General features: G+C 51.0%; 2 protein-coding genes and 1 long non-coding RNA gene across 9 annotated transcripts in view; all 3 read right to left on the bottom strand.

The window, feature by feature from the left end:
- ENTPD7 (ectonucleoside triphosphate diphosphohydrolase 7) overlaps window positions 1–7,008 on the bottom strand; it is a 117,012-nt gene extending 110,004 nt beyond the window's left edge. For 5 of the 7 annotated variants that reach the window (XR_009696128.1, XR_009696129.1, XR_009696127.1 and 2 more), the window contains exon 1: window positions 6,730–7,006. The gene's annotated coding sequence lies outside the window, so the exon portion shown is untranslated. Of the gene's footprint in view, window positions 1–6,729 lie in introns of all 7 variants that reach the window. The other 2 variants (XR_009696131.1, XM_061162365.1) reach the window with 1 other exon arrangement.
- Window positions 7,009–11,394: 4,386 nt separating this feature from the next.
- Window positions 11,395–14,981, bottom strand: NKX2-3 (NK2 homeobox 3). Its single transcript, XM_061162361.1, has 2 exons — window positions 14,431–14,981; window positions 11,395–12,941 (listed from the first exon to the last, which is right to left on the bottom strand). The coding sequence occupies exons 1-2, from the start codon at window positions 14,786–14,788 to the stop codon at window positions 12,199–12,201; spliced, it is 1,101 nt and encodes a 366-aa protein (XP_061018344.1). The 5' UTR covers window positions 14,789–14,981; the 3' UTR covers window positions 11,395–12,198.
- A 7,121-nt stretch (window positions 14,982–22,102) lies between these two features.
- LOC133070731 (uncharacterized) lies at window positions 22,103–25,882 on the bottom strand. Its single transcript, XR_009696204.1, has 3 exons — window positions 25,626–25,882; window positions 23,078–23,224; window positions 22,103–22,997 (listed from the first exon to the last, which is right to left on the bottom strand). It is a non-coding gene; the product is annotated as an uncharacterized LOC133070731 (long non-coding RNA).
- Between the last annotated feature and the right edge of the window lie 661 nt (window positions 25,883–26,543).

Here is a 26,543-nt window from a genome sequence, read left to right as displayed (position 1 = left end):
ACCAAACCCTTTGCTCCCTGCAATGAAAACATTAAGTCTTAATCACTGGACTGCCAGGTAAGTCCCGAAATATTTTTGTTAACCCTTAAAAATGTAAATAATGGCACTTACTTTTTAGGATGGCTTATTTTTCTATGCAGAGCCCAGTGTCCAAAATGTTTAGGTGTTCAGACAGTGTTAGTTCTCCCATTCCTTCTGCTCTAAGTGAAGAGAGACTCTTAGGGAAAACGTGCGTTGATTGACTGGTTCCAACCAAAGGGAAGAGAACCAGGGGCAGTGATGCCCTGGGCAGAAACTACAGTGTGAGTAGGTTGGGGAAGTGGTGATGAACTTGAGGTGCCAATGGTATAAGTATATGGAGAACTGTCCCCTGGGCATTTGAAAATATGAATTTAGAGGGGGACCAGGCTAAAGCTGTAGATTCAGGGACACTTCATATAAAAGTGATAGGTGACACCGTGTGTGAGCAATGTCAAGTTTCAGGGCAGCAAGAGTGTAGAAAAATCATGAAACCTGGAGGGTTCCATGAAGTGGGGTTGGAGAAGCAAGAGGAGGAGCAGCTACTCTTTGAGAAAGAGAATGATTAGGAGAGTAGAGACTGCCAAAATTTTCCCAACTTTCCAGTAAAACATCACTATGGGGGTTTCCCTTATGGGTTTGGTCCCTGGTTGGTCCTGGAACATCCCACATGCCACGGAGCAACTGAGCCCATGTACCACAACTACTGAGCTTGTGCTCTAGAGCCCGGGAGCTGCAGCTCTTGAATCCCACTGCCCCAGGGCCTGTGCTGCGCGCAACAAGAGAAGGCACTGCAGTGAGAAATCACGCACCGCAACTAGAGAAGCCCCCACTCTGCACAACTAGAGAAAAGCCCACACAGCAACAAAGACCCAGCACAGCCAAAAATAAATAAGAAATAAATAATAATTTTTAAAAAATGGTCATTATGCTAAACATTGAAAAGAGGTAATAAAGCACAAGCTAGAGAAGTCATCTGATCTCAAAGAATGAGTCTCATATAATTAGCTGGACTAACAGGTCTTCAACACCTCAGGAGTGCTGCTGAAGGGCATCAATATCAAGCACTTGGGAGATGAGCGTCATTTAGGCTGAGGGAAAGGGAAGTAGCTCTCAAGACAAATTTAGACAGATTACTGCAATCAATATCCACATAATGAACATTTTCAATGAAAATTTTAAAAATTCTGCTTCAGTTGTGCCTATAAAAGTTGGACTCAATAAATTTATCCTAAATGTGGTTTTGGAATTATCCTATGGATAAAATGGCTGTTAAAGCAGTGATAACAAAATCTGATTAGGGCTAGGTCAGCTTCCCTAGCAAAGAAGATGACATCCATCAACTGATATTCTCTTCTTCCATTACTCATTCTCCTCCTGCCCAAAGCCTCTTTCAGAGCTCCTTTCTGCTATTTTGCTCTGTGTATGTATATATATATATACACAAGGGCATTACTTTAAATTCTCTCATTATTGAAGAATTTATCTTTGCCTGCCAAATTTAAGAATGCACTTAAAAATAAGAAATAATCAAAAATTGTTGGCGGGGGCGGGGGAAGACAAATTCAGAAATCTGACTCCAAAGGAGGAAGGAAAGATATCTGAGGAAAGAATGCCAGTGTTAAGATAAAATAGAAAAAAAGAAAAAAAAAAAAGACAAAGATAAAATAGAGAGTCTGCTACATGTTTGAGGGTGAAGGAAGGGAAGGGAGGTAGAAAATATGAACTTACAGGGTGGTGAGACCTCAGAGCTCAAAAGAAGAAGCATTGTTTCTAGAAGTAGGAAAGAAAGTATACCTATACTTAAAGGGGAAGTGTTACTTGTTGAGAGAATGGATATGTATTCCTTCGAAAACAAAGTAATAAAAACATAAATCAAGGAGAGTGGGTCCCATGACGAAGAGCCTGCCAGTGAAACTCACCTTTCCCAGAAGGGTATGGAAAGATCAGTTCAGTTCAGTCACTCAGTCATGTCTGACTCTTTGTGACCCCATGGACTGCAGCACCCCAGTCTTCCCTGTCCATCACCAACTCCCACAGCTTGCTCAAACTCATGTCCATTGAGTCGGTGATGCCATCCAACCATCTCATCCTCTGTTGTTCCCTTCTCTTGCTTTCAATCTTTCCCAGCATCAGGTTCTTTTCCAATAAGTCAGTTCTTCGCATCAGGTGGCCAAAGGATTGGAGTTTCAGCTTCAGCATCAGTCCTTCCAATGAATATTCAGGACTGATTTCCTTTAGGATGGACTGGTTGGATCTCCTTGTAGTCCAAGGGACTCTCAAGAGTTTTCTCCAACACCACAGTTCAAAAGCATCAATTCTTCAGTGCTCAGCTTTCTTTATAGTCCAACTCTCACACCCATACATGCCTACTGGAAAAACCATAGCTTTGACTAGACGGACCTTTGTTGGCAAAGTAATGTCTCTGCTTTTTAATATGCTGTCCAGGTTAATCACAGCTTTTCTTCCAAGGAGCAAGAGTCTTTTAATTTCATGGCTGCTGCCACCATCTACAGTGATTTTGGATCCCAAGAAAATAAAGTCTCTCACTGTTTCCATTGTTTCCCCGTCTATTTGCCATGAAGTGATGGGACCAGATGCCATGATCTTAGTTTTCTGAATGTTGAGTTTCAAGCCAACTTTTCCACTTTCTTCTTTCACTTTCAACAAGAGGATCTTCTTTGCTTTCTGCCATAAGGGTGGTGTCTTCTGCATATCTGAGGTTATTGATATTTCTCCCAGCAATCTTGATTCCAGGTTGTGCTTCATCCAGCCTGGCATTTCACATGATATACTCTGCATATAAGTTAAATAAACAGAGTGACAATATACAGCCTTGACATACTCCTTTCCCTAGTTGGTACCAGTCTGTTGTTCCATGTCTAGTTCTAACTGTTGCTTCTTGACCTGCATATAGATTTCTCAAGAGGCAGGTCAGGTGGTCTGATATTCCTACCTCTTTCAGAATTTTCCACAGTTTGTTGTGATCTACACAGTCAAAGGCTTTGGCATAGTCGATAAAGCAGAAATAGATGTTTTTCTGGAACTCTCTTGCTTTTTCTATGATCCAACAGATGCTGGCAATTTGATCTCTGGTTCCTCTACCTTTTCTAAATCCAGCTTGAACATCTGGAAGTTCTTGGTTCAGGTACTGTCGAAGCCTGGTTTGGAGAATTTTGAGCATTACTTGCAAGCATGTGAGATGAGTGCAATTATGCGATAGCTTGAGCATTCTTTGGCATTACCCTTCTTTGGGATTGGAATGAAAACTGACCTTTTCCAGTTCTGGTCATTGCTGAGTTTTCCAAATTTGCTGGCATATTGAGTACAGCACTTTCACAGCATCATCTTTTAGGAGTTCAAGTGTTTAAAGGCTGAGCAGGGGAGGCCTTTTATGGGGAATAACCCAGAACAGCCCGGGCACAGAAGAAATGGGTGAGCAAGACAACATGTACTACACAATGACCAGGAGGTTGAGGACTGACAAACTGAGGCTGTTTCACCCGGAAAAGTGAAGGCCTACATGGGTTCTGATGGCTGGCTTCAAATAGTTGAAGAACTGACACACAGAAGGAGTAGATGTTTGTGGGAGCAAGAGGAGCAGTGCATGGAAGGTGCAGGAAGCAGATTCCATATGAATGCAAGGTAGAACTTCCTCCCACATGGAATGGAGAGATGAGTCGTTCTCCCATGGGTGGCGTCCCAGAGCTATGGGAGAGTTTCTTGTCCAGGATGCTGCAGACAGGACTCAGATTCAGAAAAGAGCTAGACTTTGGTGATTTCTAAGGCCCTTCCCACCAGCACAGTTGAAATCTATGAATCTGTAAGCATGTAACACATTTCATTTAAAGAATCCCAAGACTGGGTGGGACCTTAAAGGCCTTTTAATATAATAGCCCATTTGACTCTTCAGCCCCATCTGTGAGAGACTGACCAAGTCATCAGGAACTGGAAAGCACACCCAAGTTAAGCCTGAATCCATCAGTAAGCCACTAGGCGCCCTGAGTTTCTAATAATTTACCATTTGGGTAAGGAAGTGATCTGTGGACCTCCCAGAGAACTCAGTGTCAAGATGGGTGAGGTGAAACTTTCATTAGAACCTATCTCAATGAAAGAAGAAATACGTGTGAAATAATGATGAATCCTGGATATAATTTTGAATTGCTTTTTACCCTTGCTTATTATTTGAAAATCCAAACCCTCAAAGCAAATGCTGGATTATTATTCATATTTCAAAAGAATCTTTCACTTTACAAAATAATTCACTTTGGGCAACAAATTTCAGGGATGAACTTAAAATGTATTCAGTTCTTCTCCCTTGCTTGCCACAAGCAAAAAGCTCTTTTGCACACAACTTTCCAAGAAGTTGTGTGTCACACAAAGCGAATTCCACTAGGATTACAACATAAAAAATATTTCCTCTGCTTAACTGGCCACACACAAGTCATCAGTGATTGATCTGAGTTCATCTGAAGGGACGCTGAGCAGAGGATATCTAATTTGATCCAGAATTTCAAGCTCTGCCCCAGTCAGGGCTCCGTTTAATCCAGGGAAGGGAAATAGAAAATGTGGCACTGGGTGGAAAGTCCTCCTGGGGTTGCTGCCACTGTTTACTGTGTGGTCTTGAGGGGAATGACTTAACATCTCTGAGGCTAAGTTTCCACATGTGTAAACTCACAAGGTTATTCTGAAGCTTAGAGAGAATGTCTACAAAATGATACACACACACAGAGCTTGACACAGTAAGGAGTCCCCTTACTGTTTCCCCAGGGCTGACTTTGCTTCTCAGGAAGCCATTGAGGTAGCACATTCAGGACTGTTCATCCCCTTTTACATAAGGATGAGCCAAGCTGCAAACTAAATCTGCAGCCTGCACAATTCTGGCTTCCGTACATGGCTGCAGACTGCCAGGCAGTCTCACCATGTCCTCTGGTAGAATATTCCAATTATAACAGTAAAGGAAGAGGAGAAGCTGATTTTAGGAAGGCAAAAAGTAACAACAGGGACTTCCCTGGCAATTCAGTGATTAAGACTCTGCCTTCCAATGCAGCAGGCACAGTTTGATCCTTGGTCGGGAAATTAAGATCCCAAATGCTCCGTGAGGAGGCAAAAAAAAAAAAAAATAATAATAATAACAGATGTGGAAGATGGATCACCTCCAAAGACAGAGCCTTTGCCCTAGTGCCCTGCTAATCCTGCTAGTTTCAAAGGCAGAAGGTTGATTAAGTGGGAGGCCCAGCTGCAGAAGCACGGTGGCATGAAGGGTAAGCTTTAGACCCCTATAACATCTCTCAGGGCTCCCCAGGTGGCGCTAGTGGTAAAGAATCTAACTGCCAAGGCAGGCGACAGAAGAGACACAGGGTCGGGATGATCCCCTCGAAGAGGGCATGGCAATCAACTTCAGTATTTTTGCCTGGAGAATCTCATGGACAGAGGAGCTTGGTGGGTTACAGTCCACAGGGTTGCAAAGAGCCAGATATGACTGAAGCAACTTAGCACGCATGCTGGAAACATCTCTCAGTTCTCAGGAAATCATCCAACCATCATTATTATTACATCATCTTCACTATGGTTAAGTGTCAGTTTTCATGGTCTGATTTAAAGGTGAACAAAAAAGCCTCTTTTCACTACATGAGGAGAAACAGAATGAAAATACTAACCACTTCGGTGTTGCTCCCAATGGAAATGTAAATTGGTACCACCAACTTAAGAAAACTGCTTGGTAGAACCTACTTCCGCTAACTTTCATCCTCTGAGATGCAGCAATGGCCCTCCTAGGTATGTACAGGATAGATACGTGCATTACGGTCATCAAAAGGCATACTAGAACTGTGCTAACACATATGATCCTTTGCATCTAAATTAATCATAATTTTAGACAACTAAAATCCAATCCCTCAGTCACATACGCACTGTTCAAGTGAGCAGCAGCCACATGTGACTAGCGGCAACTACACTGGACACCACAGATATAGAACACTTCCATTACTGCAGAAAGTTCTACAGGGTACTGTTCTTGGATGTTTGTAGGCGCATTAGTCACCACGGCCCAAATCTAGAAACTACCCAACGCCCATCAGCAGCACAATGATGAATCAATTGTGGCACATCCACACAAGGGAATTCTGTAAAATAATGAAAATGAGCAATCTACAACAACACGCAGAATATATATCTCACAAATTTAAAAAGCCAGGCAGATAGAGTACTAGCAATGTGATTACATTTATACAATGTTCCATATGGGGCAAAAAAACCTGAGGGTTGGGAAGATCTTCTGGAGAAGGAAATGGCAACCCACTCCAGTAGTCTTGCCTGGAAAAGAGTTGGACACCACCGAGCAAGCGACTTCACTTGGTGGGGATGGTAGTGATGAAAAGGGAGCATAAGGGGACTTGGGGTAGGGGTCGGACACTGCTTTATTTTATCATCTAGATGTGGTTCGCAGAGAGCCTTCAGTTTCTGAAGATTCAGTGAGCTGTATGTACACTTAGGTCTTTCCTGTATGTGTCATACTTCGATAAATTTTCTAAACTTCCCTTTAGAAAATTTTGCTGCAATGAACGTTACCTACATTTCACGTTTTCTGTGGGAGCGTCTTTTCAATAAAGCAAGCGTAGTTTTGAGATCAGTGCCCTTTCTCCGCCCCAGGCCCCCCTGGACTTGGCCCGAAGCCGCAAGGACTCACCAACCTCCCGCAGAGAGTCTTACCTCCGCGCCGCGCGCTGGGCTTGGCTCCGCGCCCCGGTAGTGACCACCAGGACGGCTGCTTCTCCCGCTCTGGGCTCTCCTCCGGCTCGCCGAGGGCTCCCTGCCCAGCGGGTGCTGGCCGCCCCAGGCCGATGTAAGACGCTGCGCCCGGCCCCGAGGCACCTGGGCCACCCGCAGTGGGTTCTGCGGCGCCTCCCGTTCAAGCGCAGCGGGCTGCGGCGGAGCACTGAACTCAAGGCATCGAGAATCCGCCGTTCTCCCCGGGAGACGGGAGAAGGCACCTGGGATGTCCCCCCTGAGCCCCGAACCATTAAGCGAAGGAGGAGGAGGCTGCGCTGGAGGCCTTGAACCAGCCCGCCCCCTGCACGCGCCGCTCTCCCGCCGAGCGCCCGCCCACCCGGCCCCACCCAGGCCTTGCCCTGGAATCGCCTTGCCCAGAGTGGCTAGGTTTCCCTCCTGACTCTTTCCTTCCCGCAGCATGGGTTAGGGGGGACTCGTGGCTCCCCCAGGAACCTCCTTTCACTTCCCTCTTCAGTCGAATTCCTTAAGTCCAAACCTCTGAAAAGTTTGCCAGCCTTGACGGCCCCGCCAGGTGGCCCCTGCCCCTGGTTTATCAGCAATGGCTCCGGCCCGGCCCGCTCTCCCCGCGCACCTAGGAGTGACCCAAGGGCAGAAAACAGTCCTGGGCTTCTCAGTTATACACAGCGCCTAGCGTCGGCCTGGCTGATGCCTACCAGACACTGCTTGTTGCTTAGTCGCTAAGTTTTGTCCGACTCTGGGACTCCATGGACTGTAACCCGCCAGGCTCCTCCGTCCACGGGGTTTCTCAGGCAAGAATGCTGGAGTGGGTTGCCCTTTCCTTCTCCGGGGCGTCTTCCCCACCCAGGAATCGAAACCGAATTCCTGCACTGGCAGGCGGGGTTTTTTTTTTTTTTTTTTTTAAGACATTGCTGCACTAAGCTGCTTTTACATGGATCATCTCCTTTAATTTTCAAAGCCAAGGTGATTGGCTCATGAACATTTACATATATAAACATCCATTGAGTTGTATACTTAATGTGTGTGTGTTCTACTGTCAGAAAAGAAAACCTACAAAGAAGGCACTATTAAGCATACCCATTTTATAGAGGAGACAACTGAGGTTCAGAGAGTTTCTTACCCAAGGTCTCTAATGCTGTTTATGGTGGCCCTGAGATTGAAATAGAGGCAGTCTGACTCCAGAGTTCATCCTCTTAACCCCTCAAGATGAGGCTCTGAAGAAAGAAAAAGTGCTGTCCTAGAACCTATTCCACAAACCCCAGGAGTAGCACCTACCCACTGCTTGAGCCCAATGTGACACCAGTCATTGGATGGGGAAGGATTATCGCTTTTCTCTGCTTTAGAGCTCAGAACCCAGAGGGACGGTTTACTTCACCTACGCAAAGTCTCATGGGTCGTTAGAAGGCTTGTCTGGATTTTACATTTCCTCCTGGATCACAGGACAATCAGTAACTAGGCGGTGGTTTGGGTCTGGGAGGGTGTCTTTTCACCCAGAGAGGGAGCTCAAGAAAGAAATAGCTGTTAGTCAAGGGTTTTCACCCTCTGATGGCCAAGGCACTGGAACCTCAGCAACCGAGCAGTATGGAAATCCTTCAGTGAAGAGATGTGAGCTATTTATACCTAAAGATTGAAGGATCTGGGGAAGGATAGGGATTGGGGAAGGGGCTGGTCCAGACTGGCTTTAAGTATCTCAAGACACGCAAAGTGCGCAGGAGCCAATTCATAGAACCAGCTCTGTTTCCTCTATGAGAGTCACACGCCCCTTTTCCAGAAGCGGAGGGGATGGATGCAGAGTGAAGGAAGACTAATGCGGGCCAGGAGGAAGCCAAGCAAGGAAGGTGGGTATCCGGCGCTGGGGAGCACTGAGAGGCCACGGTCCAGCAGGATACAGACCAGGAGGGAGAAAAAGGAGTTGCTTACTTAGGAAACCCCCAGCGGAGGTATGGAATCTGCTCCCAGAACCTTGGGTTTCCTAGTGCGCACGCGCTGAAACCCAGGCTTAGAAGCAAGTGCTCCGTGCTGGGCAGCATCTTGATCACTAGCCATATTTCTAACCTAGTGAATGTAGGGAAAGTTGATTTCGGTCTCAGATGCAGGTCCTGGATTAATTGCATACATTCCAGATTTCCACCCCCGCCCCACCCTTCCCTCTCCTTGAGTCTTCTTCCCTAACCCTAAACGTGGTGTCCTCTTGTCAAGGTTACCACCAAGTTCTCAACCTTCTTCCCTAGGTTTTAAGCTGTAGGGCTAGGGGCAGCAATCCCTTGGGGAAGCCATATCCCGCCCATCCCCCTCCCCAGAGCATCATGGGGTGCCCAAGGCCCGACATTCCTCTGGGATGGAGATAGGCTGCAGGTCTTCTGTGGTCGATTTCTGGTGTTCTGGCTCCACCCAGGTGGTCCAAGAGTCTAGCTCTGCCCATCTTCCCTTGCAGCCAGCACCCAGTGTGAAGTTCCACAGCACTGGGGCCATCTGCATTGGGGATGGCCACTCTGAAGCAGCCTGGCCCCATGGTCTCCTTCTGTGTTATATGTTCTAGGGGGAAACAATGCCAGCCTGGCCCCTACGACCTCACTAGGCCCTCACATGGCAGGGAGAGAGACAAATAAATTTTTTCATGACACTATGTGGTGATGCTGGAAAGTACCTAAGACTCTGGTGGCACTATTAGGGAGTGATTACCCCCACTTGGGTGGTTCAGGAAAAAAGCTTGGCCTTGAAGGAGGAGCAAGAGTTTACCAGAAAGATGGGGGTGTTAGAGCATTCCAGAAGGAGGGGAGGACATATGCAGAGACAAGGAGGCAGCAACAGTAAAGCGCTGCTTGGACTGGCTTCCTTTTTGTCATTCAGCTTGAATCTGATCTCCTCAATGTGGCTTTCTCTGATCACCTACTCAAAAGAATCCTCCCTCCAGTACTTGGTTCTCTTTCTTAGAATCAACTACCTATTTTTACATTTATTTGTTAGTTGTCTATCTCCCCGGCACACACACTCCTTCAAATCAACGTCCTAAGCCTGCGGACACTTCTATTTTTCAGCGTTCCGCAGTGGCTAGAACAGTGAAGTGAACATGTATTAGTATTATCAGTATCAGTGAATACTTGTGAATAGATGAATGGATGAAGTCCGAGGCTGCAGGCAGTGAGAAACGTCTTAGGAGGCAAGAATCCCCTCCAAGCCCTTAGCCTGAGAAACTCAAGGAAAGATAATAGCTCCAGAAGGAAGGTTCGCTAGGAAGGGGGTTGCGGACATCGCGGTGGTGGGAGACGGTGTCCCAACTGCAGGGCGGTTTGAGAGAGGAGGAAACAGGCGGCGAGGAGCTGAGGGATCCGCAGCCTGGTGTGCCTGGCTCGGGGGTCTTTCTGCTTCTAAGGAGGCAAGGGGAGGGCGGGTCTTCGCCCCCCGCCAGGCGCCGCCTGTCCTGCTTCCCGCTAGGCCCTTTTGGATGCGTCCAAGCCTCTTCCTGGGCGGTCAGTGGGTTTGGTGGGTTGCCTTGCCGGGCTGTCTCCCTCTCTCCCCTCCCCTTTTTTTCTTCCCTCTCCTCCGGGACTCTGCAGCTCCCCAGCCCGGCGGCCCCGCAGCAACCTAGCAGCCCCCGCCCCCTCCTCTAAGGGCGAAATTGCTAAACTTGTAGCAATAATGACCCTGCTTTCAGGCAGCCGACTCCCGCTGAACGTCTCGGCGCCCGGGCCGGCCCAGGCTAATCAGCGCGCCCCTCCCTGCTGCCCGCCCAGCCCCCGTTCCCCCTGGCCGCCCCCTCCCCCAGCGCACAAAAAGTGGGGAACAAAACCCCCGCGCATTTCTCCGTCCCTCTGTTGAGCAGACCGCTGCACAAAGCCCCCGCTCTGAGAAGCAATGGGGAGCTCGGGGGGGACGTCAATCCCGACGCGCTGAGGTTTTTGTTCGCGCAGGGGACTTCGCCTTCCTACCACACCTTTTGTTCGGGACTCCAATAAAAAGCCATTCTTTCCGCACCTTCCCGGCCCGCAGCCGCCTTTCAGCGAGGCCCGGCCCCACAATGGCGCGGCGCGCTGAGGCCTCTCCATTCACCCGCCTTGGCACGCTCACAATCGGCCGTGTGGCAGCACAGGCCTCGCGCAGGCATTCTCCGCAAGTGACAAGGAGCCGCATAAAGCCTCGGCCGCCGGGGGAGAAGGGAGGGCAACCGAGGGGGAGAACTTGGCCGCGGCGGGGCGCAGCGCCCCCGGGCGCGCTGGAAGGCCGGGCAGCGGCCGAAGATGGAGCTGCCTTCGCGCCGCCTACAGCTAGGCCTAAGGGCGAGGTTTCCTTTACTCTGGAGGCATTCGAGGTGGGCAGAGTCTAAGCCTTGATCTAACGCAGGCCCAGATACTAGCCCAAGCCTCTGGGTGAAACTTGGGGGGATTTCAAAGCCCCACCTCAAAAGGCCCTGAGTCTCCGACCTGTCCTCCCTACGACAGTAAAGAGAAATTAATGAACAAAGCCTTGGAGACCGGACTTGCAGCCTAGGGGCTGAGGCAGGGGAGACCAGGCCTACGATCGCCCAGGGCGGAACTGCTTTCCCAGAGCATCTTTTCCTTCCCCGCAGCCCTTTTGAAGGATTCCCTCCCTACTTTTGTGGGCTAAACAAAGTCTGTAGCCGGCCAACCGTTTGAAAATATTGCACCTTGTTTATTGACTCCTGTAGTGTATGGCAGCGGGTGTGTACATGGCGTGTGGATATATTTAGTTATATATATATATATTATATGTGCTGAATATAGAATAGGAAAGAGAAGGAAAGCCGGTAACACCTCCGGTGGGCCCCTAGGTCCCGGTTTTGTTCAAACCCCCAACTTTTGATCTCGCTCCGCTGATTTTTCTTGCAGAGTTCTACGCCTCCTGACAATCTGGAGATCCAGGCCGAGGTATCTGTTGCGGAGGGCAGGCGGGTGGGAAAAGGAAAATGGACTGTAGTGTGGCACTCCAGCCCCGCAAAGTGAGCAGAGGGTGGGTAGGGCCTGGGAATTTCTCAAGCCACGACGCCCATTTTTCTCTCCTTCATGCTGTTCTCTGTCCTTGAATTCTCCGCCAGCGCTCTGCTGAGGTCGCAAGAAGGCTGAGAAAGAGAAGCCCTTCTTGCTCTGGGAGAGACGACTGGCAGCCTGAGTTCCAGCCTTTCGCACTCCCTTTGGGGCCGAGATTGAGGCCATCGTCCTCCCGGCACCCAGTCAGCGTTTCTGCCTCAGAGATGGTCTCAGTGAAGGCTCATGCGCATCCTCTTCGCCCCAGATGCCCCTTCCCCGGACTTCCCGTAAGCTGCGCTCCGGGGCCCTGGGGAGCGAGACGTGTATGTGTATATATATATTTAACGAGGGGACCTGGTCCTTCCTTGGAGCCAGCCTTTCTCGCTCTTCAGTCCCGCGGCGCCAGGCTGCGGTGGGGTCGCCTGCCGCGTTACCCGCCCGGTCCCTACCAGGCCCGGATGCCCTGCAAGGTACCCTGAGCGCACGCGGCCCCCGCCGTCGCACCCTGGTGCAACGGCTGCGCGCCGCCGCCGCCCCCAAAGCCGGCCAGGTTGCTCACGTTCACGAAGGGGCCGCCTCCAGACGCACTGCAGGCGGGCTGCATGGCCGAGGCCGCCGAGGAGGCCCCGCCGCCGCCGCCGCCACTGCCACCGCTTGCCGGGTACGCACAGCCGTAGCTGCCGCTGTAGGCCGCGGCGGCGGCGGCTGCGGCGGCGGCGGCTGCGGCGGCGGCTGCCGAGTTCCCATAGCCGTAGGCGGGGAAGCTGTTGTAGGAGTAGGCGCCCGCGCCCACGCTGTAGGGCGCGCCGTAGGCTGGCGCGCCAGGAGTGACGCACGGCTTGCCGTCCCGCACCAGCACCGGCACCGCCACTCGGCGCGGCGGCGGCGGGGGCGCGTGCCCGCCCAGCTCCAGAGACTTGTCCTGCCGCTGTCTCTTGCACTTGTACCTGCGATTCTGGAACCAGATCTTCACCTGGGTGGACGTGAGCTTTAAGCTGCTGGCGAGGTGCTCGCGCTCGGGCGCCGACAGGTACCGCTGCTGCTTGAACCTGCGTTCCAGCTCGAAGACTTGGGCTTGCGAGAAGAGGACCCGGGGCTTCCGGCGGCTGCGTGGCTTCGGCCTTTCGCTCTCCTCTACCGCCTTACAGTCTCCGGCCGCCTCCAGAGGTTTCTTCAGTTGGCAGCTTTCTGCGGAAGAAGCAAAACAACAGCGTCTCTTAGTTGTTCCCGGCCTCTCTGCGGCTCCGGTCCAGGAGCGCTGTGACCCTTTTTGGTGGCAACGCGGAGCGTGCAGTAATAACTGCCTGGGTTTTGGGGAAGGTTTGTGACTTCTGGCGCCGTGGGACCCTTCGATCGCCCAAGGCCCCTCACCACGTCCTTGACGGGTGGAGGCACGTAGTGTGGGGAGGGGTAGTTAGCGCGCGTTTATTTAGAACTTCAGCATCTGCGAGAGATTACCCTGTATTAAATGTGCAGCTCGGCTTGCTAATGATTATTTTCAGGATGAAAGCTTGTAACTACATAACTCCAATATTTGCAAATTCGTTTGCCTTCTTTTCCGTCATAAATAGCTGAAGGTGTGAGAGGCATGTTGGTTTTTGGCGGCCGAAATGCGTGCGATTTGCAAAAATCTTCCTGCTTAGAAATGTCTGAGTGTACTGCTATTGCCCAGGAACTGTTTTTTTTTTTTTTTTTTTTTTACTTTTAAATGCCTGCCTACCCACAACTGAGTGTCTGAGTAACGAGAGCCCTTACCTTAGAAAGAAAAAGAAATTTGATTGACTGACTTAGGCAGTTTCATGTCGATTTTAGGCCCAGGGGAGTTGTCAGAGCACAGGCCTTGGCTTCCGCCACAACAAACCTTCTCTTGGGGAAGGAGATTCTTTTGGCTCTGTCTCCTCACAAACACTTCCTTGGAGGCTTTATTCAGTTATTCTGTTGCCCTACCCAATTCACCTCCCGTCCTACTTGAGCAGACAGGATCTAAATTCGGCGCGTTTTTCACTCATCCCGAAGCCACACAATCTGGGACACAAAGCAAAACGTTACAGATTTTCAAAAAGGCTGGTTTGCCTCAGGAGTGCGAGTGAGGAATGAACTGTGTTCCCATGCGCTCTCCCACCATCCCCTCGCTCTCTCCCGGGTGCCACGGGTGCAAGGACGCAGAGTTGCGGGCGGAGAAGTGAGGAAAGCACCCCCACTGAAGTTCTACCTAAGTTCCTGCGCCCTGCGGACAGCAGGCACAACACATAACCTGCTTGGACTACCTTTTCCGAGAAGAGGGAACGGCTGTCCTGGCGTCAAAAAAACGCATCTCACGCTAAGGGGAAAGTGGGAAAAGTTGAGGCTCATGCCCCTCTAGCTCTTGGGAAGAGCTAGAGTTGTCAGCACCCGGCAGCTTAGCCCACGTTGCTTATCTGCATCAGGGCAGCAATAACCTCCGGGCTGCATCGCCTCCTCCCTCTGGGGGGAGTAGTTGGCGGAGTCACCTTGGCCTTCTCCCTCCGCCCCGGCTCCCTTGCAGCATCTGAGTTTTGCGGAGCTGTCGCTGACCAGGAACTGGCACGACACCAGCCAGGAGCTAAAGGGGCGGGCAGCTGTGCCGGCAAGGTTGGTGGGCTGTTTGCGGGAATCCCGCCATTGCTCCAGATGCGCGTTTCCTTTCCCCTCTACTCACTTTGGCTCCGGTCCCTCACGACCTCGGGCTCCTCTTCATGTTCCTTAGGCCCGCTGCACGAGTCTCGCAGGACCGTGTGGACAAAGCTCTGGGGACAGAGCCCCGAATCCCCGTGGCCATCAGCTGTAGCTAGTGAGTTTAAATAGGACAGTTTCTCGCCCTCTTCTTCCTCGTCCTCCTCCCCTCCGTCCGAAAACTGAGTCCCCTCAGCGGCGGCCAGCATGCAGGGCGCCGAGTGGAAATGGTGCTCCAAGTCCGCCTGCAGGTGCGCGCCGTGGAAGTGCTGTTGCTGCTGCTCCAGATTCAGAATGTCTTTGACTGAGAAAGGGGTGGAGGTGACCGGGCTTGGTAACATCATCAGGGCCACTTAATTGTCCAGTCCAAATACTCAATAAATCCCGGCGGGGGCGGGGAGGCAGCGCGGCGTCTCCAGCTCTCCTTCTAGACTCCGCCGCTGCTGCCGAGTCGGGCTTTTGACAGACGCGGTCCCACTCCAGTCTAAATCGCCTCCATTGGCCCGGACGTGGGGGTCTGGGTTTTGTTACAGCCACTGCAGGGACTGGGGCCGGGGCTGAGAAGCAGGAGTCCGGGGGTCGTGCGTCATGCCGGGGGCGGGGCTCTCGCCCCGACCTCCCTCCCCATTGGTTCCAGCTCCTGTGGACCACACCCCTCCGCGTCCACTGAGTGGGGGTGCTGCGGTGCTACCAGAAATAGACAAGGACTAGTATAGAGTCTCGAAGTCGTAGTGGCTGCGGGAGAGGCTGCACTGCCTGGGGTACGCGAACGACCGATTCCCATCCCGACTGGCCGCATCTTCCCAAGTAAAGCCAGTTCTGGGAGGCATCCTGAGAACCAACTGCCAGGAAGGATAGCCCAGGAACGTGGTTTTTCCAGCTGCTGCGGAGGCAGGAAAACTTCCTGGCTTGTAAATACCCGGCACTGGATCCCCAAGGAGACGGAATGTTTTATATATCTATGGACGGGCGACGTGTGCGTTCTCGCCTTGTTGACTTTGCTCAAGCTGTTCCCTCCACTCGGAAAGCCTTCTCCACCTTTGTCTCCATGACAAACCTGTTCTCTGAAGCTCTGCTCAAATGCCACCTCCTCCAAGGAAGCGCTCCCTCATCGCCTAGCCGGAAGTCATCTCTCTCGCATCTGAACTTGCAGCGCGTGTTAGTAAAGGACATTCGTGTCACTTATCACTTCCTGCCTAGTACTATAGCTATATTGCCTGCCTGGTCTCCCCGAGTAAACCATGAGCCCCCGGAGGGCAGAGCCCCAGTTGCATTTGCTTCTATAGCTTTTTCCAGCGGCCTCACTAAGCAGGTATGTGAGAGACAGGACGGAGTAAATACTGAACTTTGTAGTCTGACAGCTCTTGGTTTGAATCCTGACCTACTCAGTGTATGGCCTGGGTGTTTCTAAGCCTCAGTTTCTTTGCTTACAAAAAGACAGTAATACCTTCTTCAGGGTTGTTGCCAGTGATAAATGAGGCAAAACACGCCAAGATTTTAGTGCAGGGCCTGCTCATGTTAGTGCTCAATACATGTCACTGACTACTGTTCTGCATCAGAAGTCAAGCAGTGTTTGTTGACTGCATTGGTGATGACGTTCGGGGCTGAAGGGCTTCACACACTTGGTAATTTCATACGGTCTTGAGAGCAGGATCTGTCTTCACAAGGGAGGTGACCCAGCCATGGAAGCTGTCTTTTCCGTCTATTGAAATCAGACGCCTGGGTATAGGCCTTGACCCTCTCAGGCATCTTTCTAATTTCTCCAACCCACACTTCTTCAGGCGTCCTTCTAGGGCCCTGGTTGTTTTGTGGGCAAATCTGTGGTGTCCCCTGTGATTCTGGAAACTCTGCACAGATAGAGATCATCTTCCTGCACAATAGGCATTTGCTCACCACCGCCTCTAGCCCAGTGAGCAGCAGCAGGAGCTGCTGTGAGACCTACAGAAAAACCTGTCCTCAGTGCTGGCCTTGAAAAAATAGGGACCGATTTGGCCCAACCATGGCACCCCTCATTTGGCCCTAGCCGCTCCAAGCATTTTTTGGCGCCAAGATGGTACAGCGGAGGGAGCACTGGCTTCAGCTAGAAGGGACAGGTGGGAGGTGCAGGGACAGTGGACAACACCTCCCGGGCCGCAGCGGACTGGGAGTGAGAACGGGAGCGGAGAGCTGTCAAGGGAGGACTCCCCGCAACGGCGGGAGCAGTGGGTGCCCAAAGCCGAGGAGAGAATGAACAGCCAGTCGGGAGGGGGGAGAGGCGGGGCTGTTCAGGAGGGAGCGGAAATGGTGCGGGGAGTCAGCCCCTGGGGCCGCCTGGGGAACTGGGATTCAGCGCCCGCCACGTGCGCCCGGGAGTACTTAGCTGGTGGCGGCCCGCAGGCTGTGCGGGAGACTTTACGTGAGCTGGGCTTTGCGCCGGGATGACCATCCTTCAGTCGCAAGGGCGCCCGATGCCTTTCTGCTCTGAGTTCTAAGATTATTGAGGCCTTGGGCAGAGCTGGGGTTTCCAGACCAGGCCACGGAGCTGCGGAGAGAAGAATGCGCCTGCTTTTGCTGCGGATCGCGAGTTGTTGGGCGCAAAGATCCAGAGAGACGAGGGTGAGTGCGCGGCCCTGCCGAGTGGCAGTCCTTGAGTATGTGCGTCGCGGTAGCAGGCGAGCATATAAGAAGGAAACTGCCTCCAGTCCCACTCCTCCACCCCCATCCCGAGGGCCAGACTGTCGTTGGGAATATTCCTACTGCCCGCTGGTCTCCTAGTTTTTAAAAAAAAAAAATTTTTTTTTTTTTTTTTTTTTTTGCTTCTTTAAGCGGTTTTTTTGAAGTGATATCAAGATTCAGAAAAAAGACAAAAGCTACAGAAAATATCTGTCCCCAGTGTCCAACCGAAACCTTCATTTCTCCTTGCTATCTTCTCTTGCTTTTCCACGGCGCTTCGCTCCTAGGCCTATCCTGAACTCATCCCCCAAATCCATATCTTAGAACTCATGGCCCGGGGTGCCGGGAACACCGAGACACGCCCACACAGCCGCTGCTGCTGCCGCCGAGTCCACCGAGTCGCCTTCTCCCTTAGCACGCGGAAGGCTGCCTCCTTCCCACCTGCAGGCCCACGCGGTTCGATCTCCTCCAGACCCACTACCACTGCTACCCCGCCAGATATCCCTGGCCCAGGTCTGAAGAATTCTCTGCTGAGGTACTTGATCAAATTGCGCCTCGCAGGACGCCCTGAGGAACTGGAGACCTTTGAGGAGCCGGAGCGTGGAGAGCACAGGCGAAGGGACCTAGCAAGGGGGTTGTACGCCGTGTCCGTTTCTCTCCCCAGCCGTAGCTCTGCGCGGGGCTTGTCCAGCGGGTGGGAGACTTAGATCTCGGCCTTCAGTTCTGAGCAGGGGCTGGGATCATCTGGTTGTTGAGGTTCCCTTTGGTCTATTTGGTTCCCCAGCGGCGGAGCTTCCCTGCAGGGATACACTCCAGGCCAATCACATCTAGGGAGCCTGCCTGGCCTGCGCCCGCAGCCCGACAACAAGCTTGCGCGCAGCCAACTGCGCGTGGCTGTCCGGAATGAAAACGCCAGAGTGGTGTTACACTGCAGCGGTGGTCGGTTTCTCCAGAGTCACTTATCAGAATGTGGAATCTGGTTCCAGCGCCTATCCAGTTACAGTCTCGTAGGACATTTGCATTCTTTTGTCGGAAAAGAGGATCTTTGAAATCCTGGAGCTGTGCTCGACTAATAATAGGTTTTTGTTCCAGATAGATTAGCTAATTACTGTCAGATAAAGTAAATATCGTTGCATCCATGGCAGCGTTTGATTTTATTTTAATCGAGTGTATCTGCCTATCTTCCGTTTTGTCACATTATACATTTATACAAGTCTTTCTCCTCCCATATGTGATTACAGGGCATCGTAAAATGATAGCATATTCTCTGAGGGAAAGTGTTATAATAGATGCATAAAAAGGTGATAAATAAAATTATACCTTTTGTGGAGAAAAACCACATGCTAATCATTACAGCAAACTTTATCAAAGAAAAATGTGATGGTGCTTTGAAAGCTGTAAAGTGTTCCCATAAAGTATTATTGTATACACAAAAACTGCTTAATTAATATACATATAAATATAGACAGAAAATTGATCACTTTAGTTATATATGCTACAGCTTATTCTGTTATCCTTCACTTGTTTAAACAGCCATTTATTTATGTAGCCATGGCTACAAAAAAAATTGAAGGTTTTAGTGGCTTTCTAATCTAAATGCATACTATAGTCAGGAGTAATTTTCTTTCAAGGCATGAGAAACCACCATGGGGTGAACTCTGCTATCTAAAACTGTGTGATAACATTTTAGGCGACTTTTTTCCATTGAAAAATTTCCTTCTTCCTTTCTTTCTTTCTTTTCTTTTTTTTTTTTTTTACTGTTCTCCCAGAAACTTCATTTTCAATGACATCTTTGGGGGGTGGGGTGGGGAAGAGACAAAAAAGTAAAAAAAATTCCTCTTTTGCAGGAGCATTAAGTAGGTTTTTGTTACTTTGTTGTAGTTGCTGCTGGTGGTGCATATGTGTGTATGTATTTTGATTTGGTTTTTAGTTGAGAGATGTTAGAACATATCCAGATTTGTGAGCATTCTAGAGGCTAGTGTTTTGTGAGAAGGGGAATACATTGTCTCCTTTTAAAGAAATGTCAACTAGGTACATCAGTCCCATAAAGTATTAAGCTGATCTAATTCCTCAAGAAGAACTTCCCCCCCAAATTTCAGCAATTTGGTAAGCGAAATTTTAAAATGGCATTTTGAGAATTTTAGCTTGTTTTCCATGTGTTTGTGTAAATGCCAGATTTCCCTAGATTGTGTATGGAATTGAATTTTCTGAATAACCCACCACTTCCCTTCTCTGGGAGAAAATTGGTCCAAGTTCAGTAATCCCTGTAGTTCTTTGTTAATTATAGGCCCTTGCCAATGAAGCAAGTTTCGATTTCTCAGGGAGAAGAGCTTTCATATCTATCTATGTGTATCTGCTTCACTCCAAAAAATTTTAAGTTAACAATATAAATAAAGCTTTTGTTATCAAAAAAGTTGTTTTGCTAATAAAACACAGAAATCAGAAAAGCTAACTTTGTTGAGTGAAAGTTGATATTTTTTCAAACAAAAACACGTAAATAAAAGATGCCTATACACAGACATTTATTTGTACTATTTGCGTGTGTTATTTGGGAGTGCAGTGAGCAGTTTTAACTTGAGGATTAAATTGGAATTCTGGATGCATTCCTTAACTTTTTTTTTTTTTCAAGTGTGTTTAACTTCCTGTAGCGAAATTTCGGTGTCTTTAGACCTTTTAAAATACAGACTGACTTCAGAATGGCGGCTGCAGTCTTTAGAGAATTAATTCACTTAAACCCGAGAACCTCCCTGCTCGGAGCACTAAAGGTTTCGGGGAGGGATGTGGTTATCATATGCAAGAACGAGAGATTTTTTTTTTTCGTGACTCTTCCTAGCGCGATTTTATTTACTCTCGACCGCTAACCGAGGAACCTCGGCCTCCTCGGACGCAGAGCTCTTCTCCCCTATCTCCCTGGGGGTCAAGTTGGAGCGAATAACTTCAAAACGTTTGAGAAGAAGAGGAACAACAACAAAACCTTTCTCACTTGGAAAGAAACTTTTGCTGAAGCCTTGTCGTTTTAAGTAACGCCTTATCCCGCCCTCACTGTGTCCAGCCTGGAGTTCCCGGTCTCTGGTCGGCACCGGGAGAGCGATTCCGAAAGTGCACCGGGACCTTCGCTCCGTTACTGGGCGATCGTATCTGCGGGCCTAGGGGCGCACTTGCCCTTGATTCCCTGAAGCTCTGGGGGCACCCAACAATTACCACTGCCCTGGGATAGTCCCATCTTGCTTGACCCTGCGGAGAACGGGGTGGAAGAGCGTGGACTACTGACTTTGCTCCGAATGGCCGGGGACCCGACCTGGAAAGGACCGAGGCCCCAGGCGGCTGGGGCGCGCCAGAGCGCAGAGCCACAGGGACAGAAAGCGTGACGCGCAGGGGAGCGAGGTCCGGTCCCTCAACTCCAGGTCTCGGAACTTGGCGGCCTCGCCCTGCAGAGACGCAGGTGAGTCGGGTCGGAGGTCAAGAGTTCGGCAACCTCCAGGCTGGGGTGTCTGTCAGGTTGCCAGGCCTCGCTCAGCCCTGCAGCCAAGGGTGCCGCGTCTCTCTGAAGTCCGAGCACTTCGGCCGCGCTGGTTGGGACCTGGATTCCCGGGCTTCTCCGCGTGTCTCTTTGCGGCTGCTGGCCAAGAGCCCGGGGCCCTAGCGAGGAGCCCCGGGGAGACGCCGGCTGGACCTCTGTCCTTGAACAGTAGGTTCTCGGATTCCGCTGGATCTTTCCGCACTCCCGCCAACCCGAGAGAAGGACCTCCTTACCTCTTGCGGCTTGCAGCACCCAGGGGCCTAGGAGAGATGCGCAGGCCAGGACCCCAGAACTTCAGTGGTCATCCTCCTCCCTCTCACAGCCAGTCTCTTTTCCCCTTTCCACCCCTTTCTCTTTCTTTGGGCCCGTCTCTTACTCCCCCGCTCCGCTCCTTTCCTTCCTCACTCCACAGCTTTTCCTGACCACCCTTCCCCCACCTCCTTTCTCCTTCACCTTCTCCTCTCCCTGGCCTCCTCCTCCTCCCCCACCTGTTTCACTCTCCCTTATTCCCTCACGCCTTCGTCCCTTCCCCATCTTATTTCATTCCCTTTCCCCCTTTTCAGCTCCATTATTTTCTTGCTTTTTGTCCCTGGACCCTGCAGGTGTTTGGTATGGAGGGACTCACACACCCTTGCACCAGGGGTCCCCACTCCTGAGCCCCAGGCCCCCTCCCCCTTTCCACCCCTGTGGAAAGTCCACTCTGTCTCAGGAGCTGCGGGTAAAACTGCCCAGGCACCCTTGGGTGTGTGATAGGAACGCTCCTCTCTACCCTTGGAGCCTGTGGGACTTTTCCCACCTCCCAGCCCCCAGCCCCCAGCAGCCTCCCCCAGCAGCCTCAGCCATGGGCCCTGATGAGCCGGTGGGGCTCCAGGTGGCGAGCTTGGCCACCCTCCCCGTGGAAATTCCCACTGCAGGCAGATCCTGCAGAGCCTCCGTTTCCTTCTATTGTGGCAGCCTGGAGAGGATCACAGCAGAGTTGAAGGTGGCCATAAGGCCTGGGCTCCAAGCATCCCTTGAGAGCACAGATGGGGGCTCCCAGACCAGGGCTGACCCCCTCCCCCACTCCACACAGGCTAGAGCAGGCTAGACTGACCTTCTCTCCCCTTTTTTTTCCTGCCAATCCCACTAGATTAAGGGGCCATTTAGCCTTGAGATCACCTCAGTTGGGAAGTGTTTCAGGGACTGCCTTAAAACACAGGGGGCTAAATCTGGGAGAGGACAGAGGGGCCTTGGCTCTCACACTAGCCAGCAGGGGCAAGGACTGAGCACTCCTGGCCTACCTCACTGCTTTGGGGCCAGTGGGACAACCGAGACACTGCCTTTTGGAGAAGAGAAAGGGTCCCCAGCTGCAAGGTAGGCAGCCGGCCAACTTCTACCCTTTTACCTCCCATCTGCAACTACATTTCTGAGGGTGCATTACTCTAATAAATATGGATTTCCAACAGATAGATGCAGACCTCCCTCACATATATGTTTCTATGGATATATCTTTCTCCTTAAATGAAAAGGAAGGTGACTTCCTGTGTGAAGACAACAGTATGTGCACAGGTGGATAGGCAGGGGGAAGAAGGCATGCAGGACTCCCCATAAATGTAGCTTCCACAGTAGAGCTCTGCCCTTTCTGAGTGTGGTCAAAACAGGAGGACTGGGCTAACACTCATTCTGAATTCCCCTCCCTCCTTTTCCCCTCACAATGTGAATTACTTGTAGTGACATGAGATTTGGAGAGAAATGTTTATATGATCCAAGATGAGAACTAGCTTTCATGACAATCAGATGCACTATTTCCATACAGGCAATTTATGGTATCATTACAATTAGTCTTGTACAAAGTGGTCCCATAAGGACCTGTCTAATTTGCAGTCAGAGAAGAGGGAATAGATTTTATTACCAGAGTTGTAATGACTGTGTGTGTTCTTGAAAGTAATAAAAACCACATTGAAATTATACTGCAATTTATACTTAAAAAAATACACACCCATTTACCCATTAGTATAATAGAAAGTGTGGCCTGTGTTTGTGTGTGTATGTAATTGTGCCCATACACAAAGCAAGTGAGCATGGATGCGGGCACATATGAACATTTTATACCTCCCACAGCCAGTAAGCTTGTAGGTACTCAAACCACAGAAGCATGCTTGTGTGAGAGTTGGCACCAGTGAAATTCTTCTCCGCAGGAGAGAGCCCACAGAGGCAGTGAGACTGCCTTTGGGGTTGGATCTGAGGAAGACAGGGCTTTCTTTAAATTATAATCACACCTATGTTGGGCCAAAGCATTGACCCTGGAGTCCACCAGAGGGGCTTGGAGCCACGTTCTACCTCTTCTGTAGTCTTGTGACCTCGGGCAGTCCTTCAGCCTTGCTAAGGAGCAGTTTTCTCACCTATAAAAGGAGATAATAATGGTGTGGACTTTACAGGCCTGCAGTCAGGATTAAAGAAACGATGGAAGGGAAGCACTTACAGAGCCCTCTTGTGTAGTAAATGTTCCTGTGCTGGTGGCTGAGGGTGGGTGTGAGGGGTGATTGCCAAACCCAAGGAAGGAGGCTGTGAATCTTTCCTCCACTGAGTTGAGATCAGACAGCAGTATTCTTGGGTATCCCTTTTTTCACTTGGGGGAAAAAAAAGCATTAATTATCAATCAAATTTTACAGGGTTTTTTTTTTTTTTGGTCCCCAAACAAGGATACTAGTTCTCTTAATCATTTAAGTTTTAGGATATACCTTCAGAACCACCAACAGCCTCCCCCTCTCCCACTCTCTTGAGCCACAGCAAACAAAATCCCACACCCAGGCCAAGCTTCCCTTTTCCACAAATGCATCATTTTTTAGCTGCAGTAAACAAATCCCCAAAGTCTCATGTCATTGTTATCATGTTTAGATAAAGATCTGGCCAATTAGTGTCCTTGCTGGAATGTAAATAAATCTGCTGCCCCAGACCTACCCCAGTGGTGGGCGTCCTCCTCAACCAAGCAATACCAGCACTTTTTCTCTCCTTTTCCTTCTGGTGTGGACAAGAAAGTCTGGCTTTCAAATTCACATGGTTTCTAATCTCTGTGTGTGGACCAGATCTGCTGTGTTACCTTCTCTGAACTTATTTTCTTTTTCATAAAGAGGAGTTCATGAAGACCACCTCACAGTTGGGAGTGAGCAGCAGTAATAATCGGAATAATACTGCTGATAATAATAACTGCAATACTCTCACTAGCAATGGTCATATTGATAACATTAGCTACTGTTCATGGATGGCTTTTCTACAAGCACTGTGATATGGCTCAATGATTAAGAGCTTCCCCACTCATCAACTTCCACATAAACTGTCAACCCATAGGTAAGCCACATGGGTAGGGCTGGACTCATGGGTATGGAGATGAGAGAAGAGCACCAGGCATTTTGTGAAGGCTCATTAACTGTTCACCATTGTTATTGTTTCTGCTTCTTGTAACAGAATCCTTGACTATGACCCTATTAATGTAACCATTTTACAGAGGAGGAAACTGAGGCCAGAGGTGAGGTAACTAGCCCAAGGTTGTTAAGTTCCTTGCCTTCCATATTCAACTCCCTTTCTTCACCCTTCTCCCTTTCCTGGGCAGCCCCAGGGTTACCAGCCTGAGAACCATTGTGTGGGCTGCGCTGCCCAGGCACTGTTCTCTCTGCTTTTGCGAATTCCTGCTCGGTCTGGACAGTCCTATTTCTCCCCTCCTCAAATGTTTCTGCAAGGCCTAAGTGGTAGTCCACAGCCCCCAAGAAGAATGTGCCTGGATGGTGGGATTGACTGGAAACTGTCTGGAAGATAAACTGGCTGGGATGCAGCAGGGACGTGTGGACCTTCTCCCTGCCTCTCCTCTGGCTACCAGCAACCCCTCTGAGCTGCTTCCGTCCTCACCATATCCCTCTTTCTTTGCCTTCTCTTTAAAAAAGGAGAGAGGCTGCCACCTTCTTTGCCTTCTGAGGCTCTTGCCCTGGAGTTAATACAAATCGTGATTGTAAGCTTCCCACCTGGTAAACAAATCACAGGCATGATCATTACAACATTGCTATGAAACATATTTTTGTTCCTCTCCCTTCAATTTAGAGCCATGGAAATCGAGGTCCAGAAATAAAATGACTTGTCCAAGTTCACAAAACAGATAGGGGGTGGGTGCAAAACTTCCAGGCCTGCAGACGCTGCGGCTCCACCGCAGGGGTGGGCAGTGGAGAACGTCCTGCTCCTGCCCGACGCCAGGAACCAGGATTCCAGGGCTACCTGCCCCCCAGGGAGACCTTCCCGGTGTCCCTGAGCTGACCGCTTAGCCCGAGGGCCGCCTCGACGTGGGAGCCGCGCCTGTAGTCCTAATATCAGAGGAGTCCCCTCCGCAGTCCAGGTAGCGCCGCCAGCCCCCACTGCCAGGGAACAAGCTCCAAGGCTTTTCGAGGTGTCCCCCCACCCCCACTCTGTCCGGGCCTCTCAGGCCACTCTGCCCACGCCCTTCGCAGAAGAAGGAACTTCCCACTGGGAAGCAAACCACCGCAACCCGGCGGGGCCGGGGACTCTCTGGAGCCAGTCTCCAGTCCCTGGAAACCCGGCCCGTCGGAACTTGAGCAAGTGTCCCTACCTCGGGTCTGCGCGCTGCGCTTCCTAGAACAGAGTGATGGGTTCAAATTCTGTCCCCACTCTGTTTCCAGGCGGATTCCTGACTTCTGAGTCCTGCTTTTGTAGAACTGGAAATAGTCAAAGTACCCACCTCATAGGTCGCTCTGAGGGTTAAAGGAGATTACCTCTGTGAACCACTTAGTATGGTGCCTGGCACAATAAACGCTCAATAAATGTTATTGTGATTAACTCCGGGACTAGTGGAGGCTATCTTTTCCGTTTCTGGGTGTGAGCTCTGCGTCCCTGGGGGCATCGAAGCTGCGGCCGCGGCCGCATGGCGCCTCCGGGGCCCGTGGTTGGACGCTTGGGAGCGCGAATTTTTGGAGAAGAGCCGGCGTAACCCTGTGGCGCCAGGTTTGAGGCTGGGCTTGGGCGCTTACGTGAACTCACGCGGCGTTCTCCGCGTGTGCGTCTGTCTGTCCGGAACCGCGTGCGTGTCTTGGCCTGTGCGTGTCACGAGCCGGTCCCGCTGACGCGCCTGCGGGGACCTCACCTGCGCTCGGTTTACCTGACGGATGCGTGGTGTCCGCGCTGTGTACACAAACCCCAGCGAGCCAGGAGTCTAGGGTGCTCGGCCTCCAGTTCATCGAACAATTTGCGCTATTAATGGTTATTTTATTTATATCGTTAGAATAGTCCCCCCGGGTCTGTTTACACCAACGTCTGGCCGTCCCGGCCACAGTGTTTGGACAAAGGATTACACTAATGGATGGAGAGCAGGGAGGGGGGAAGGAGGCGCGGCTGGAAACGGGGCTCCGCGCCGACGCTCGGGGTGGGCCTCCTGGGAAGAGGGAGCAGGCCTCTCCTGGGCCCGACCTCTGACCCTAGGAGGGAAGGAAACGTGTCTGCCCGCGATAGGAAGCCTAGGCCTCCGGAGGGGTGGAGGCTGGAGGAGCCTGCGGGGTGGAGGGAAGCGGGTGGGAGAGGAGGGGGCTCCTACCTCTCGTCTCTCAAGGCCGACTCCAAATTCGAGGTCGTCCCGCTTGGGTGCGCACACACGTCCACAAGTAAACAAGACCTGGAGCTACCAGGATGGCGGCCACTTTGATTCACCCTATCGGTGGCGGCCAGTTTAGTGCTTCGGCCTCCAAATCCGGATTATGACTGAGCCCCGGGCGCCTGGCGGCCGGCGGGGTTAGAGCCGCCTTCGAAGAGTGGCGGCCCAGCGAGCGCGCAGCTCCCCACAGCACCTTCGTGCCACCTGAGCACTCCGGAGCAACACGCGGCCTGGGCACCCACCTCCGCGCAGTGGGAAGGCCCGCCATCTGGCAGCGGGCAGGTGTCTGGGATCTCGGCAG

Source organism: Dama dama, chromosome 15, assembly GCF_033118175.1.
Source record: "Dama dama isolate Ldn47 chromosome 15, ASM3311817v1, whole genome shotgun sequence".
Lineage (NCBI taxonomy): Eukaryota > Metazoa > Chordata > Mammalia > Artiodactyla > Cervidae > Dama > Dama dama.
Note: the sequence above shows the minus strand (reverse complement) of the source record. Positions and strands in the feature narration are given on the sequence as shown.